This window comes from Haliaeetus albicilla, chromosome 4 (genome assembly GCF_947461875.1).
Source record: "Haliaeetus albicilla chromosome 4, bHalAlb1.1, whole genome shotgun sequence".
NCBI classification, from domain to species: Eukaryota; Metazoa; Chordata; class Aves; order Accipitriformes; family Accipitridae; genus Haliaeetus; species Haliaeetus albicilla.
This window is the reverse complement of record NC_091486.1, coordinates 20147692-20163909: the sequence shown is the minus strand read 5'-3', so window position 1 is coordinate 20163909 and position 16218 is coordinate 20147692. Positions and strand designations below refer to the sequence as shown.

Below are 16218 nucleotides of genomic sequence, written 5' to 3'. Positions count from 1 at the left end.
GAAGGCTTTCACTGTGAACTCTAGCGCACAATATTTAGGTGCCAGAATTCCTCTTACTTTGTTGGAAAACAGATGCCGTTTTTATGGGTCTGTACTTAAGTCCCTGCCCCAAAAGAGTTGATTTACTGAGATTGTCTGAATTGGTCTCTAGACATCATCATCATACAAAATGGTCCGTGATGTGTGATGCAGAATGATAGAATCACATAGGCTGGAAGGGACTTCCTGAAGTCATCCAGTGCAGTCACCTGTACAAATATTTATAATGCTGCCACATACATGTCCTTCTTTTGCTCCCAGAGAGGAGCTAGATTGTGTCTGGCCCGTGCATGGGGTGAGAGGGAATGGGACATGCTTTAGAGGCATCTAAGGGTGAGGAGAAGCATTTCCAGGGTACCTGCAGAACAGTAATGAAGATCCACTTTGGACTGAAGTAATTTAGTAGCCCTATTTGTAAAAGCAACATAATCAGTGGAGGTTACTATCTGAAGACCTTTGCAAATCTCACATTTAAACATATGTGCAAGTTCAAAATATAGTTTTAAACTAAGTATTGGACTGTGTTTACATAATACTTTGCCGACAGATATGAACTTTCTATGTATATACTCTGATCCCAATTAAACACTGCTGTTGTAAAAGACATCCCTTTTTTTTTCCTTCTTTTTTTTAATCTTAGACCTCAGGCAGAACGAATTTCCAGCTCTCCACCATGGTGAACAGCCTGTGTTTACCTACACAGAATTCTAGAAGAACAAGTTACATTTTGGAATCTAGCCTTTATAAAGTTTGTGCTGGGACTGTGTCTTGTACAAGGGCTAGAAACAATCTGGGTACCTTTCAGGCCAGCTCTGCCTAATAAAGCTAGTATTAGATCAGTAAAGTCAATGTAAATGTTATCTCATATGCCTGCAAAGTGTTTACTATAAACACTTTAAAATAGTTTCAAGCTTTTAAAATATTAAAATCCATGTATTTTGTAAGTACACAAAAAATTCAGGATAGCTCAGGTCTAAATTGCTGCCCTATAGCTAGGATTTTAGTCTATGTATTGCTGACTCTGAAGAATATACTTTGCACTTCTGCATCAACTGAGGTGACTCATCAGTCACATTGTATTTTTTTCCTCACTGTGTCATGTGAAATGTCTGGGCACAGAAACTTCTCTGCTGTGTGGACAGTCACATTATATCAGTTGGTGAGGCTGATACAGGCTGCTGGTATGTGGCAGCACATATAAATATATGGCCTGATCCTTTAAGATTGCTGAAAAATCTCCCATTAAGTAAACTGGGCATTAGCTATGTCCAGTAGTCCAGCAGAAAAAAATAAATCACTACAGTTATGTGAAGAATGCAGAATAGATGTTTTTTCCCAATGTTTACTTGTCATATGTTCTGTTTTCATGTGGGCTTTAAAAACAACTAGTTACAATGTTTTAAAAAACATTTGTGCTTTTTAATCATGCCTAGTAAACTCAGTGAGAGCAACTATGAGGAAAAAAAGCTAAGGAGATACAGATGTGCTTTGTGATCTTTTTGGATTTTATAATTTGAAATTTTGCAGTAAGGCTGTTGTATTAACAGAGATGTTTGCGTAGAGTGTCTTAATGCACTGACGTGACTTGGATTTTAATGCAAAGAATCATGTGGATTTAGTCGCAGTTTTCTGTGCAAGGATCATTTTTCATTTAAGAAAAATGGTGGAATTAGGACAATAGAAGAATAATTATCATGTTTCTTTTAGCCCAGAGCAATGATTCATATGAGCCTTGTACAAAGGCAGACAACTTCCCTAAAGTTATACTGTGCATGATGAAAATTCTTTAATGGAATCATATCCTGTGAAAAGATTCCTGTATTAGGCTTTATCTAAACAGGGGCTGAGGAAGGTATGAGAGAGCCAAGTTAAATATTTTTTAGGCCTGGACAGTTAATTGAGGATGTTAAGGAACTGAAATTTAACCAAACAGATGGGTGATAAAGTGCTAGTTTCAGTATGATTAAACTATTGAATTTAGCCAACCAGAAAGCAAACAACGTTCTTCCTCAAAAGAGAGTAGTAGAAGTCAGATAAGTAACAGCAAGTACTCTCTGGTGTGAATTTTCCTGTGTTCCAGGTAGTACTGCACTCACACTAAAAGGCAAAACAAGCAAAAAACACTTAAGAATGGCATTTGGATGTTTCCATCAGCAGTATTTTATCAAGCTTCATTACTTTTTGTTAGTTTAATTTTATTTAATGGAATCAGGGATACTAGAAAAATACACTTATTTTGTGTGTAATGTGTCAGTGATAATAAAATCCTCATGATTTTTCATTTAATGGTATCATCAGGAAGTAAAACTACAGGGTTTTTTCCCTCATTTTTAGTCTGGTAGAATGAGTTTGTGCCTTTTCTTCACTGAGAACAGTTAATACTTGAAGGGTGATTTAAACATACCTGTAGGAAAAAAAAAAAAAAAAGCCCAAAATTCCACTGAAATAAATCCTTCTGATACTAATATATATAATTTCTGACTTCCCAAATATATGTAAACTCAAGAGACTTGATTTGCTTTTCTTACTGCCTGAAATAATGCAACAGCATTTTCCCACTTTTAACTTTTGAATGTTGTTTGTTTCATCTGTGAGCCATAGATCTGAACTCTCTGCCATTGCATTTTATATGATAGATGGAAGGTTTTGGCCTTCAGGTGGCAAATGTGTATGGCTTTTTAGTGAACAGCTCAATTGCATTATGTATGAGTCAGTCTGGAAGCAGCGCAGTCTACCATGAATAGGTGTGATACATTCTGCAGTTAGCTCTATCTTGTATGGGCAATTGCATTTTCTTATCTATTTGATCTATATACTTTATAGCCCCCTTCATCATTTTTTAAGTGGTCCCTATCTCTTTTTCTTTCTATGGCTCCATCCTTTTTTTCATCCTTTGGGAAGTATTTAAAACGGTAGCTCACTTGCAACCAAATAAATTTGAGTACTGATGAAAGAGAACATCACATAAGATTGGCTAGATTATAAATACTGCAGCTCTGAACACAACCTTTGCTGGTCCCAGTGCTACTGAACTGTATCATTTGAATTCATACATAGTAATAGTCATGTCAACATAGATGGGTGAAGACATACAGTGGCTTATTCCACCTACCCTGGTTGGTGACTGGATGTAAGCAGTTGTGATCCAGAGTTGGACAGGTCCACAGAGCAGCATTACCTGTGCTAATATGCCCTGTTTCTATTTATTCAGAAGATGCTTCTGATAGTAAATTAATATTTTTCCCTTTGACATTTGTTCAATATTCTGATAAATATTCTGTGCCTCCTGTTTGATACTTATATTTCTTTGTACCCTTAGATGAAGATGAAATGGAGAGCAGAGCTTCACCTGAGCCAGATCTGATCCTGAGAGATTACCAGATGGAAGTTGCAAAGCCAGCACTGGATGGGGAGAATATTATAATATGTCTCCCTACAGGCAGTGGTAAAACCAGAGTGGCTGTTTACATTACCAAAGATCATTTGGATAAGAAGAAAAGAGCATCAGAGCCCGGAAAAGTTATAGTACTTGTTAATAAGGTATGTTGGTCCATTTTTTTAAAAAACAGTATTTTTCAAACCTCGTGCACTGTTGATACAGAACTTGTAAAATGAATATAAACACATTTCTCAGCTTCTCCGGATGTAGCTATGTTTAAAGGCATACAGCTCTAGACTGTCATCTCCATTGCACCATCATCATGGTGCAAGCATGAATGATTTTAGTTTACCCCAGTGCAAGTGCAAATTTAGATGTCCCCTAATAACCACATTATTGGAAAAAATTATTTCATGTTAAAGAGAATAGAACTAAAATCATATTTTAAAAAACAAAAATATTTTTCACATTCTGTGTTTGGATTTGGTAATGAAGGCCACCTAATGAGTCTCACAGTAGTTAGGGAATATTCTGTCAGATTTTCTGATAATTGCTGTAATTTTTACAGTTAATTTTAGCACATATAATATAAAGTAATCTTGTATTGTAATATTAAAATATAGAAATACATTTAAGAATTTTATTAAAATAATAAAAGATATCCATATCCTCCTATAAGAATAAAATTGACACCATGTTTTAAGCTCAGTTAAAGAGCCAGAGCATGCATGGTTTGTTTATTCTTTCTAAGGCACAGTTAAGCCAAAGTTCTTGGGACAAAAAGGTTTCATAGGAGCCGTTGGAGGGGAGGGGTTGGTTTGGAAATTTTTAATGCTTGGTTTTGGTTTTTTGCATTTGGTGGGGTTTTTTTAATCATACCCTGAAGTGAATAAGAGGATGTTTGCTTTTTTAAAGGATTATATTTTGCACAGTGTATGTTCAACTAACAACATTCCTGGCAAACAGGCATGTATTTTTAATCCTACGTATGCTCTGGTTTAAATTCTTTGGAAACTTTTATTCAGGTACCATTGGTAGAGCAGCATTTACGAAAGGAGTTTAATCCATTCCTGAAGCGTTGGTATCAGGTTATTGGTTTAAGTGGCGATTCTCAGCTGAAAATCTCATTTCCTGAAGTTGTCAGAAGAAATGATGTCATCATCAGTACAGCGCAGATCCTTGAGAATTCATTGTTAAATGCAGCCAAAGAAGATGAAGAAGGTGTCCAGTTATCAGGCAAGTTTTTAATTCTGAAATTTTTACAGAAGGGCTAAAAGTATGTCTCTATTCTGGAAAATTGCAGAGTAAACATGTGCCACATTCAGTAGTTAATGTTTTTTCAGTTGGCTGGTTTTATAAATGCAAGCTGAGAGTTAGTTAGAGATCTTAGTTAATGAGCATCAGTTTTTTCAAGCCAAATTAGACTCTTACAGTTCATTTGTATTAAATATTTGTTGTGCTTGCTATTTTATCTAGCTCAAGCACAACTTTGTGCAAATGCAGCTGTATCGGTTCCACTTTCCAAGCTTGGTAGACCATTGAGTTATATCACATAGAAGCCATAAACAGGGGGAGAAAAAAATTATAACTCAGATGTAGTTGGTAGTTTGAGAAATACAATGGAACACAAGATAAAAGCCAATCTGTTATAAAAGTTGTATTTAAACTCTTACAGTTTTGCTAACGTACAGAGATACGGTTACTTATAACTATCTCTCTGGGCTTGGCAGATATAATGGTCTCGTACAACAGATGAATGAAGTTGAAGAAAACAAAAGATACAAGATGAGATGAGGTATAATTGTTTGCCCAGAATACTAAAGTGGCAGATATCTATGAGAGATCAGACAGGAAATGGAATTATCTGCCAGTGACATACAAATAATGGAACAGCCCATGACATCAGCTCCAGGATTTGTGCTACAGTGACCCTCCTCAGTGAGATGTTAACTTCTCCCTCTATCTGCATGCAGTCAACTCTTGTTTAGATGGGGGAGGATGTAGCTGAGGGGAGAGCTATGATATTCAAAATAATGGATCTGAGATAAAAGAAGGACTTATCTGGGTGTTACAGAGACAGCAGAGAAACCTGAGGGGTCAGTCTGTGTCTATCAGTGCCTAGTGCTGACTGGAGTACTGCTTGATCCAAACTAACTCGTGCAGAGCCACTTGGGTACTTAAGAATTGCTTCCCTTCCTTCAGAATGCCTTTTTATTAACCTAGGCAGAGTACCAGAGATTTTCTGATACTTATTTCCTTTCTACTGCACCTAAGTTAATAAACCTTCCCAAACCTGAATCATTTGGGAATGCCATATAGAGACACCTGAACATTTCTATGGGAACTGCTGACCTCATTAGAACTGGACTGAGTCCCAACCAGCTTGTGTAATGAAGTGTTTTGCTGAATGGGTTTCACACCTTGCAAAGTTTCCTTCATAAGGAGCTGTATTTTTTTCCAGAACTGAGGTGGCCCTGCAAACAGGGACGTGTTTCCTTGCTATTACACCTGTGCTAGTAAGTTCAGCTGGACCAAAGCCAAACAAGCCTGAACAGAGTCAGCTCCATTTTTACAGCTATGCCTTGGTTAACTCACAGCCTATATGAACCATCCTAATTAGTTATAAGTTTTTTTATTCCTAATTTCTGTTCATACATTTTTCATCTGTTTCCACGGGGGTCTGCATACATGTAACATGGAATTCCAGCCTCAGTGAAATGGAGGGGAGTCTCTTAATTGTGTTTTACCAAATGTTTACCTTCTTTACAAAGGGCTGAAGTCACTGTGTGGACTTTCTAAAAGCTGTGTATCGCTTCCTTAGTAGAAGCATATCTCTTCCGGTGGGTTAGGTTCTTCCTGAGTAATGATAGGAGTATGCATTACAGAGATGATGTTCAAAATCAAAGGGAGTAATTTCATGTTGGCAAAATAACTGAGAAACTGCCAGCACTGCTTCTGAAGATTTGCAGTGCGTAGAAGTCTTAGAAATAAAGAGAAATTTAGGTTCAAAACCATATCAGTCCAAACTGGCTTCCTGAACCACTTGTGTGAAGACAATCAGATTTCCCCAGTGACATGGAGCACTGGTTTGCTTTCCTAGTGGTAGGCTTTGGTTTAGCCTTTAAATAAAATTTCCCTTGTTCAGTCTCCTCCTTTCTTTAGGTTCTTCAAAGACAAAATTACATGATACATTCTCTGGCAGAAAGGCCAGCTGAGAATGTTCTAGCTCTGTGTTAGTTTCCAGCTTCTGCTGTCAGTTCTTGCAAACTCATTTGTAGTGATGCAAGAATTTGAGCAAGCTAATGTGTAAACAAGACCATGGAATTGTCCAGGTTAAAAAAAAAAAAAGAAGGAAAAAAAGAGTTTCACCCTGATCATTTCAGTAATCTGCTTTACAGTTATTTCCACAAACATTTGTCCAATTGTAGGAAACAATGTCGAATTAGAGAGTTATTGGCCAGCTCCAGGAAGAGCTGGAGCTCCGTAAACCAGTTTTGCTGTTAAAGAAACAGAGAAATGTTCATAAGTCTTTCAAATCACAACCTTGAAATATATGTCACTGGCTGCATATGCCAATAGATGTTTTCTATGTTTGTAAGAAATTTAGAACAAAAAATAATCTTAATTTTCCTTATTGTATAGTACTTTACTTGTTGCATGTAAATATGATCTGACTAAAAAGTACATAATACCTGTCTGAATCTTCATCACTTTCCTCCGCTACAAAAGAGAGATGATTGGTACTGCTCCCACCATCTGTTTATTCTTTCCAATGACACATCCATAAAGTAATACAAATCTTTTAATTGGACAGGAATAGGGAGGAAATCTCTGTGTTGCTATAAAATGGAAGTATATTTTGGTCAGGACAGGCCTTTCTAGAATGTCTGAAAGGCTTCTAACATTTTCTGTATCTTCTCAGAAACAAACAAATAGTTTGTCAGATACAGTTATGGATAGAAAAGATAGGATTGAGTTAAACTATGATATGTTCTTACCACTGCTTATTAAAAATACCTCTCTGAAATTCTTTATACCATCAGACTGGTTTTGCAAAAATAGAAAAGCTTTTTACATTACGTGAAATGTAAAACTACTTGACACATCAAGAGTGCAGCAAAGATTGCAAAGTCCATTAAATATATACAGCTTTCATCCATGCCTTCCTCCAGCACTACAAATTTCCCAATATGTTAGGGCTCAGACAAACTGATGAGTTCTCTTCCACAGTGTCCTTACCTGTAAGAAGATTTAGTCGCATAAATTCTACAGTTGAAAGAAAATTAATAATTTTAGGGGTCCTTTTTTTTCCCAGATTTTTCACTCATCATTATCGATGAGTGTCATCACACTCAAAAGGAAGGTGTCTACAACAATATAATGCGACGTTACTTAAAAGAAAAGATGAAGAACAGGAAGCTGGCAAAAGAAAACAAACCACTGATCCCACAGCCTCAGATTCTGGGACTTACAGCCTCACCTGGTGTAGGAGGTGCAACATCCTACTCAAAAGCTGAAGAACATATTCTGAAAGTAAGTATCCCTCACACTTGCAAACCATTAAAGGTATATTGTCTTGTTCAAGTAAAACTTTTCAAGTCAGTGTTAGGCTCCAAATATATAACCTGGTTTTTTTTTTTCATGTGTACATGGGAGTTCAGCTCACAGCCGTTCAGCAAATTGACCCACTACAAATCAATGGAAATCCATATACAAGTAAAGGTTACTTTACAGGGAAGTAGGATTACTGAAAAGGGAATTTAAAAGATTGCCTCACTTGAAAAAAATTCTTAAGATCAGAAGCAAGAAATCCACAAAATAGTGAGGTTTTATAGTTAATAAAAGTCTTATTTTTCCATTGATGGATTAGAGTTCACTGTGTATTCCTAAATCCTAGAGAGATCACAGTATTTTATATCTGTATTTCTAGAGTGACTAAGCTGGGCTTTTGTGTGGATCCAAGAAAGTGAAAAACAAAGTGCAATACTTAAACCAGCAGAAACCACTTGTGAGGTACAGGTAGCTTACAAATGTAGCTGTTAGACTTACTCATTGAGAGGGGAGTGTTGCATAAACACCTGACTGGAGATAATTGGTTAAATTTTATATTTAAAAACCCTCTGTTTTACTTGAAATTCCATGGATTTACATTAGTAATACAAAAGTAGAATTTAGCCCAGTACTCGAGTGAAAACTCCTGACTAGCAAATTGCACAAGAACAGACTGCAATATTGAATAGGTGAGGCCTGCAAAAAGCTTTTAAGCTGATTGAAGTAGATAGAATTGCGAGGTATTTTAAGACAAAAAACTTTCTGGCAATGGAAAAAGCAGAGAATTCCTTTTCATCAGCTCTGAAATCTTAATGATAGGATGCTGGATTTTGTATCTAAAGAAATGTAATCCGAATATGCAAGCTCAAATAGATAACTACTGCTGAAGACATTAAAAAGGTTGCCTGCCAGACTTTCCTTTCCTGTTTTCTCTGCTCATAAAAATTTTAAGGTTTTCCCTTATTACTTTAGACTTAGTGACAGAAATGTACATATTTTCTTCTCGGAAGAGATCAAAAGCAGAAAAGTCCAGTTCAGTTGTGCAGTTAGCACAGAAATTTTGTCTTTTTCTTCCTGTTCCACGAAAGATAATTTCAAACTACTTTCTACTCTCATGACCAGCTCTTACTTTTATAATTATTCCCTAACATTTATTTTCTTTTTTTCTATTTCACCATTGTTTTTGTTTATTTGTTTTGTGCTCCAAAATCTACTCTTCCAAAGTATTGATGGTATATTTTCCTTCTCAAAATACCGGTTTTGCAGGCTGATCTACAAGTTTTTTCCTGAGTGCAAGGATCACTTCTGGCCTAAAAATAACTTGTTCAGCTTTTCAAATGCTTTTCAAAGACTTGGCCGTTCTTATGCTGATAGTGTCTGTATCCAATTTTTGTAGGAAGAAAATAAAGTTATATAAAACCCAATATCTAAATGAGAAGCTCTGTTGCATTCAGTTTTCATGTGGAATAACTCATTAAATGTTAAAAGAAATAACATTTTGTTTTCTCCCAGATCTGTGCCAATCTTGATGCATGTAGAATCATGACTGTTGAAGAGCATGCCTCCCAATTGAAAAATCAGGTGAAGGAACCATATAAGAAGACTGTGATTGCAGATGACAAAAGAAGGGTATGTTTTTTCAGACAAATGAGTGTTAAAGTTATATTGCCCTTGAAAGTGTGTTGTACGGTATCAAAAACTTATAGCTAATGCTCTTTTTCTATAGGTTTATTGTGATCTGTAGTGCTAATTTGAATATGTGTGTATTTATCTGCTGCTTACCTCTGTATAGAAAGTACCAGTAAAGTCAAATAGAACTAAATTTTTAATTACATGAGTTATATTTTTGAGGTATCTGGTCAAAAGATCTTCTGATCCATAATTGAAATGTTTGTATTGGAGTGACATTATATTCACTAAAAAAATACAGTGTAATTTCACAGTGTAATTTTTGTAATATTCTGAACTATTTATTTCCATAATTCTAAATGCACTTAGCAACCTTACTTGTTTTTTAATGTAAGGTTTAATGTTTTAAAAAAATTACTCAGTGTAGTACTAGCCAATGTTTTTGTTGCCAGATAATGCTTGCTTACTTTGGTAATCAATTTATTTCTAGGATCCATTTAGAGAGAGAATTACTGAGATCATGACAGACATTCAAAACTATTGCCAGCTCCATCCAAAATCTGAGTTTGGAACTCAGCCATATGAACAGTGGGTGATTAGAGAAGAGAGAAGAGGTAACTGCATAGCAAAAATATCCCAGCTTTGGATTTCTTTGAGTCATTCTATACACAGGCACGTTTTTGTATTTTTTGTTCACTTTTAGCTGCAAAAGAAGAAAAACGCAAGGAACGTGTGTGTGCAGAACACTTGAAGAAATACAATGATGCTCTCCAGATAAATGACACCATCCGAATGGTGGATGCGTACAATCACCTAAATAACTTTTATAAGGAGGAGAAAAGTAAGAAGACAGTAAGGAGTGATGATGATGATGATGATGATGAACCAGCAGTATCAAAACAGGATGAAACAGATGAATTTCTAATAGCTTTATTTCATGGTAAGTTTGAAAGCCATTGTGATATTTAATATTTGAAATCCATAGATTATGCATTAACATGATTTGCATGGGTCCATTAATTATTACATCCTAGAGATTGCCATGTTATTTATTATGACAGTATCTGGATGTCCCAGTTCATACAGTGTGGAGTACATTAAACATCATAGTGTGATCACATCCCAACATGTAGTACAAGTTCTTCAGCTTTGGCCCAAGGGCACTTTCTTTTTGCTGATAGTAAGTAAAAACTGTTCTCTGCTTTTCTGCAATGAAGTGTTGCTGAGTACACTCTGATAGATGCATAGAGTATGTATTCCAGTAGACACTCTTGAGGGGCAAAAAGTTGAGCAAATGGAATACAAAAGTAATGAAATGACAGGTTTTTAACCAACTCTTTCTACCAAAGTTTGTTTATGTATATACTATGAGGTGGGAGTGATGACCCTGAGTAAGTTTCTGGTAAAAAGCAATTAGCAAGAGAATTAAACAGAGGATTAAATTGCAAACACCAAAGTTAGTTGCCTTTTTTCAGATCATTCACCTTGGAACTAGGATTCATTCAGTTCTTGACACAGTAATCTTTTTTGCCTCTTTTTTCCCCTTACTGCCTTTACAATGAGGAAGAGGTAGACAAGTTTGCTCCTATTGCCTATGGCTCCTGGGCAGTGCAAAAGAAAATAGATTGTACTGCAGCATGTATCCCAACTTCATGTATCCTATGAACTAGAAATTTAGAATGCCATCATTAAGAAATTCAGGAAACGTTAAAAAACTTTTCGAAAAATAGATTAGGTTAGATAATGTCATTGTGTTTTTTAATGACTCTTCATACCTCTCTTTATGCCCCCTTATTTAGAACTTCAGTATTGAGCTGTTGCTGAGAACCAAAAAGTTAAACTAACTAAAAAATGAAACTTAGTTGTCTAGATAGAACTTCATTTACCTGTGGAAATGAAAGCAAACAACCTGATAGTGAAAAATAAATTCTATTCCAATTTGTTTTGATTTTACCACTGAAGGTGCCAGGAGTAATGGAAGAAAATCTAAAATTTCTCTTCCAGCTTTTAAGAGTGGAGTTCATCTTTGGGTGATTAACTCACTGCAGCCCTTAGTGCAGGTTTAACTAAGGGGGGAAATTATGGGAGTTTGTTACAGCTACCTACTTTTTGTATGTATTTGTATATGATTACATTCTAAAATATGAATAAGACTGTAGTCAGAAAGCCACTGCCTAAGTGGTGTAGTATTTTGTGATACATTGACTACCATTGCATTGGACAAGGTGCAGTGCAATAATCTGCACAGGGTAATGACATCAGAGTGACTGTAATATCTTAACACACAAGGCCTGCACCTTAAAGTGTTATTATTGTGTTTGAACGATCATCTGACAATGGTGTAGGCTTTTAAATATTAGAATTTTTTAAAAAAATTAAAACACATGAGGAATCCTCCCTGGTCGGGGTCAATAGTGCTTGTCAAAGAGAGTCATTCATTTAACATTTCACTGAGTGTATGGAAATGTCTTTAAAAGTTGCGATACTGATAACAATGCGCCCATCCTGGTGTCTATTACATTGCATGTTGCTAGTGAGGTTTCCTACTTTAATGAATGCCCCAAGGACAATTTATGTCTAAATTTATAAAAACATTATCAGCTCTGAGGGCTGTGCATATTAATCTGTTTCTCCTTGTCAGACTTTTTCCATTGTTTTAAAACTGTTTTGCAAATACTATAAGCTGTGATTTAGCTCTTTAATATAGTGCACTTAACTCTGTACCACTTCTGGTGTGTATACAGTTTTTTTCTTTTGCTTATTCTCCCCTTGAAATATAGGCAAAGTGTGTGTTAAAAAGTTAATGGTGATTTATTTTGATTGATTAGTGTGTTTTTAATGAATATAAACTCACTTGAAAAATAAGTGCTATGCCACAGCTCTTCAAACTGGATGTGAATTAGCCATGCTGGGAGAATTATATAGAAAGCTGCTCTTCACTTTGGGTTTTTTTTTCTAGAGCTGTTATTTTACATGGTTACTTTCTCTTAATTTACATCTGCTATTTTTAAAGCAAAAAAGAAACAGCTGAAAGAGTTGGCTAGAAAGCCAGAATATGAAAATGAGAAGCTAATACAGTTGCGAAACACTTTAATGGAGGAGTTCACGAAGACTGAAGAACCTAGAGGAATTATTTTCACAAAGACTCGGCTAAGTGCCTTTGCTTTATTCCAGTGGATTAAGGATAACCCAAAATTTGAAGAAGTGGGAATTAAGGCCCATTATCTTATCGGTGCTGGACATAACAGTGAAATTAAACCCATGACTCAGGTACAGAACTATGCACTACAGCATTAAAATCTTGTACATCATTTAAGAAAACAGCTTGTTTCAGCACTAGAACAACGAACTGAAGTTTGGAGCTCAGAGGTCTGGTTTCATACCTGCCAGCAACTTACCTTCATAAGCTGCAGGTTAGGTGAATAACAGTGTCAGAATAATTTTATTTCCACAAGAAACAAGCTTTTTTAGCTTTGGATTCTATGGCAATAGGAGTAACAGGCAGCCATTTCCTAGAGGACTATGTAGTCAAAAGGGACACAAGTTATAGTGAGGCATAGGAAGAAAAAGGAACAAAATGGCAATAGCAAAAATGTGATGGTTAAATGAGTTTATACTTATCAGGACAACAGTAATTCAAATTATATTTTAGTTGCCGAATTGAAAAATAAAATTGCAATGTTGATTATGCCTGTCTTTTTTCTGATGTCATTGCTTAATCAACTTATACCAATTATATGCATGCTTCACAGTGACGCATAATCATTGAAAGAGAATTTGCCAAAATTCGCAATGAAAATACCACAATTGATCGCTCAAGAGTCTGTCTCATACCATTGTGTTGACTTCATACACAACATCTCTCTGATGATTTATACCTCCAAATTAAAAATTTTCAAAACAAAGTGCTTCAGTATCCTAAAACCTCTCTTCTAATCTGCTTTTCACTCCCCATAAAATTGCCACTTCAGCATTTAAGCAGAAGTGGTGTGGTTTACTGCTGGGCAGAGTCCATTTCCTTCAGCTGCTCTCAGTTTCAAAATAAAGTTAGGAATTGTTCCCTCAATGTTGCTTGTGTTCTATGAAAATTTGGTATTTAATCTGTACACCACATTGCACAAACAAAACAATAGCCTCTGCATTTTGAAACTGAATATAGAAAATAGGAAGTTTCTGTCCCTCTGCTCAAGTTTGTTTGAAATATCCAGCTAATTCAGAAGTCCGTGTTTTGGATGCTTTATTTTTTAAATATATTATTGCTGTGCTTTTTGGTGCTCCCCAGATCACCAAAATTATGGTCCCCATTTATTATGGGGAATTTTAACTGCTTTGGAACTTGACTTGGAAGTGCTGAAGTCTATACTTTCAGCTGAAATTACTGAAATGGTAGAAATCCAGAACCTCTGAATAACTACTTAAAGAATTTGAAAATGATAGAACAACTATATTATAAAAACTCCTAGCGTCTATGAAATTGGCTGCAAAGTTCCAAGCTCAGTTACCTTAAGATTGGCTTTGGCTCCCTCCCCCCCTCAAAAAAGGTGCTGAACACCTATTATATTCAATAGGAACTCCTTGTTTGTGATCCTGAAAGATGCTTAAATGCAGTTGTTAAGCCACTTGATGTTTGGCACTCCATTCTGAAATGATTTGACTATAATTTCTTAAACCTCTTAATTAGAAGAAACTAATGACAGAAACTAATACTGAAAGCTAATGTACTGATTTTTGTTAATTTACAGAATGAGCAAAGGGAAGTTATTGATAAATTCCGAAGTGGAAATGTAAATTTACTTATTGCTACTACTGTAGCTGAGGAAGGCCTAGACATCAAAGAATGTAACATCGTTATTCGCTATGGCCTCGTCACCAATGAAATTGCTATGGTGCAGGTATGAGTTTACTGCATACATATTTTTAAAAGTGCTTTTCTGTTTGGAATATGCAAATGGTAAATCATATACCTAGGGTTTGGAGATAATTTTGAAATACTTGCATGCTAAAAGACAAAATGTTCTTGCAACAATGTTCATTTCCAGTTGCCATCCTCAGTTGGCATGCAATATAAAATTTGCCTCCATGTGTAATGGTGTAACATCCATTTAAAGCTCTATACAAACAGTAAGCCCTTTAGCAGACTGGTTGATATAAAAGACATTTGTACCACCAACAGCTAAAAAGAGATAATTGCATATCAGAATACCAGTTTGTCCATCTTCTCACTTAATTTGTGAACACAAATAGTTATATATTTAATATTTAAAAGCATGCTTATTTTTTGGTGGCAAAATACAGTTTCTGCTTTGAAGATATTGTGCTAACCACAAATCTCCTGAGTACTATTTTCACAGGTAAGTGGAAAAAAAATGCTCTGTGGGGACACTGCATAAGGAACAGTACATGTCTTCCATTACAAAACTCAGAAAAAATGTTGTGCAGTGTTGTAGGAACACTGTGCTCTTTATGTTGTATTCCTTGCAAATTGTAGGCTCGTGGTCGAGCTCGAGCTGATGAGAGCACCTATGCACTTGTGGCTTCGAGTGGCTCAGGAGCTGTTGAACGCGAAGATGTTAATATTTTCCGTGAGAAAATGATGTATAAGGCCATTCAGCGTGTCCAAAAGATGTCACAGGAAGAGTATTTAAATAAGGTATTTACTGCAACTCTGTACTTTCTCTTTAAAGAAAGAAATTGTAAGAAATACTTTCTATTTGAAATCTACTTAGGGGAGGGAAACTTAAAATAATATTAGTTACTACATATGGCCTTGAATCCTTCTGCCAATATTTGATTTATAATCCATGTTTTCTGGGCCTTTAGAAAAGTCTGCTTTTCTATTGGTAGGGGGGGAAACACATAAGTCGGGAAAATTGACTGGAAGCCATGTTGTCAGTGAATTCAGTAAAATAACTGAAAAAGAAAACTATTACTGTCATTCCACCAGAATGTTACAGTGCTCTTGCTGATCTATTTCTAGATTCAGAATTTCCAGTTGCAAAGTATAGTGGAAAAACAAATGAAGGCAAAGAGAGATCAGCGCAAGACATACAACAAAAATCCTTCACTAATAACATTCTTATGCAAAAATTGCCACAAGCTGGTATGTTCTGGAGAAGACATACAGGTTATTGAAAACATGCATCATGTCAGTGTGAAAAAAGATTTCCAGTAAGTGTTTATGAACTACTTTATCTCTTTCAGGTAGAAACAGATTTTCTTTTCAGCAGGGTTGTACAGGGCCTGTAACCCTCTAGGCCCTGCGAGGAAAAAAAAGCTTATTCCAATCTTGTTAAGTCCTAGGCTCTATGGAGTTTACAGTTAATGAGTTTGAAGGAAATGTTGATTCTTACCCCTGATTTCAAGGTGACCAGAGTTTGAAACTTTGGAAAAAGGTACAGCTTCTGCAGTAATATTAACTAGGTCACTTATTAATACAGTATGTATTCCACAGTGTAACTGTAACCAAAGATGAATATCAGTTACCCACATACTTACACCAGTAACAGACCCAGGATAAGAGTTTGGCTATGACCAGTGACTCAGACAACATATTGGCCATGAGCTGTGCATTGATAATTGTGTATTTAGAGGATGTTCATACTGATGACACACCCCTTTTA

General features: G+C 35.8%; 1 protein-coding gene across 2 annotated transcripts in view; it reads left to right on the top strand.

Moving 5' to 3' along the window:
* IFIH1 (interferon induced with helicase C domain 1) overlaps nucleotides 1-16218 on the top strand; it is a 29364-nt gene that overhangs the window by 11035 nt on the left and 2111 nt on the right. For both annotated transcript variants that reach the window (XM_009924178.2, XM_009924179.2), the window contains 10 exons: nucleotides 3359-3579; nucleotides 4444-4654; nucleotides 7734-7951; nucleotides 9482-9598; nucleotides 10089-10212; nucleotides 10302-10538; nucleotides 12612-12868; nucleotides 14341-14490; nucleotides 15087-15248; nucleotides 15576-15766. In XM_009924178.2, coding sequence (XP_009922480.2) covers nucleotides 3359-3579; nucleotides 4444-4654; nucleotides 7734-7951; nucleotides 9482-9598; nucleotides 10089-10212; nucleotides 10302-10538; nucleotides 12612-12868; nucleotides 14341-14490; nucleotides 15087-15248; nucleotides 15576-15766 — 1888 coding nt within the window. The remainder of the gene's footprint in view (nucleotides 1-3358; nucleotides 3580-4443; nucleotides 4655-7733; nucleotides 7952-9481; nucleotides 9599-10088; nucleotides 10213-10301; nucleotides 10539-12611; nucleotides 12869-14340; nucleotides 14491-15086; nucleotides 15249-15575; nucleotides 15767-16218) is intronic.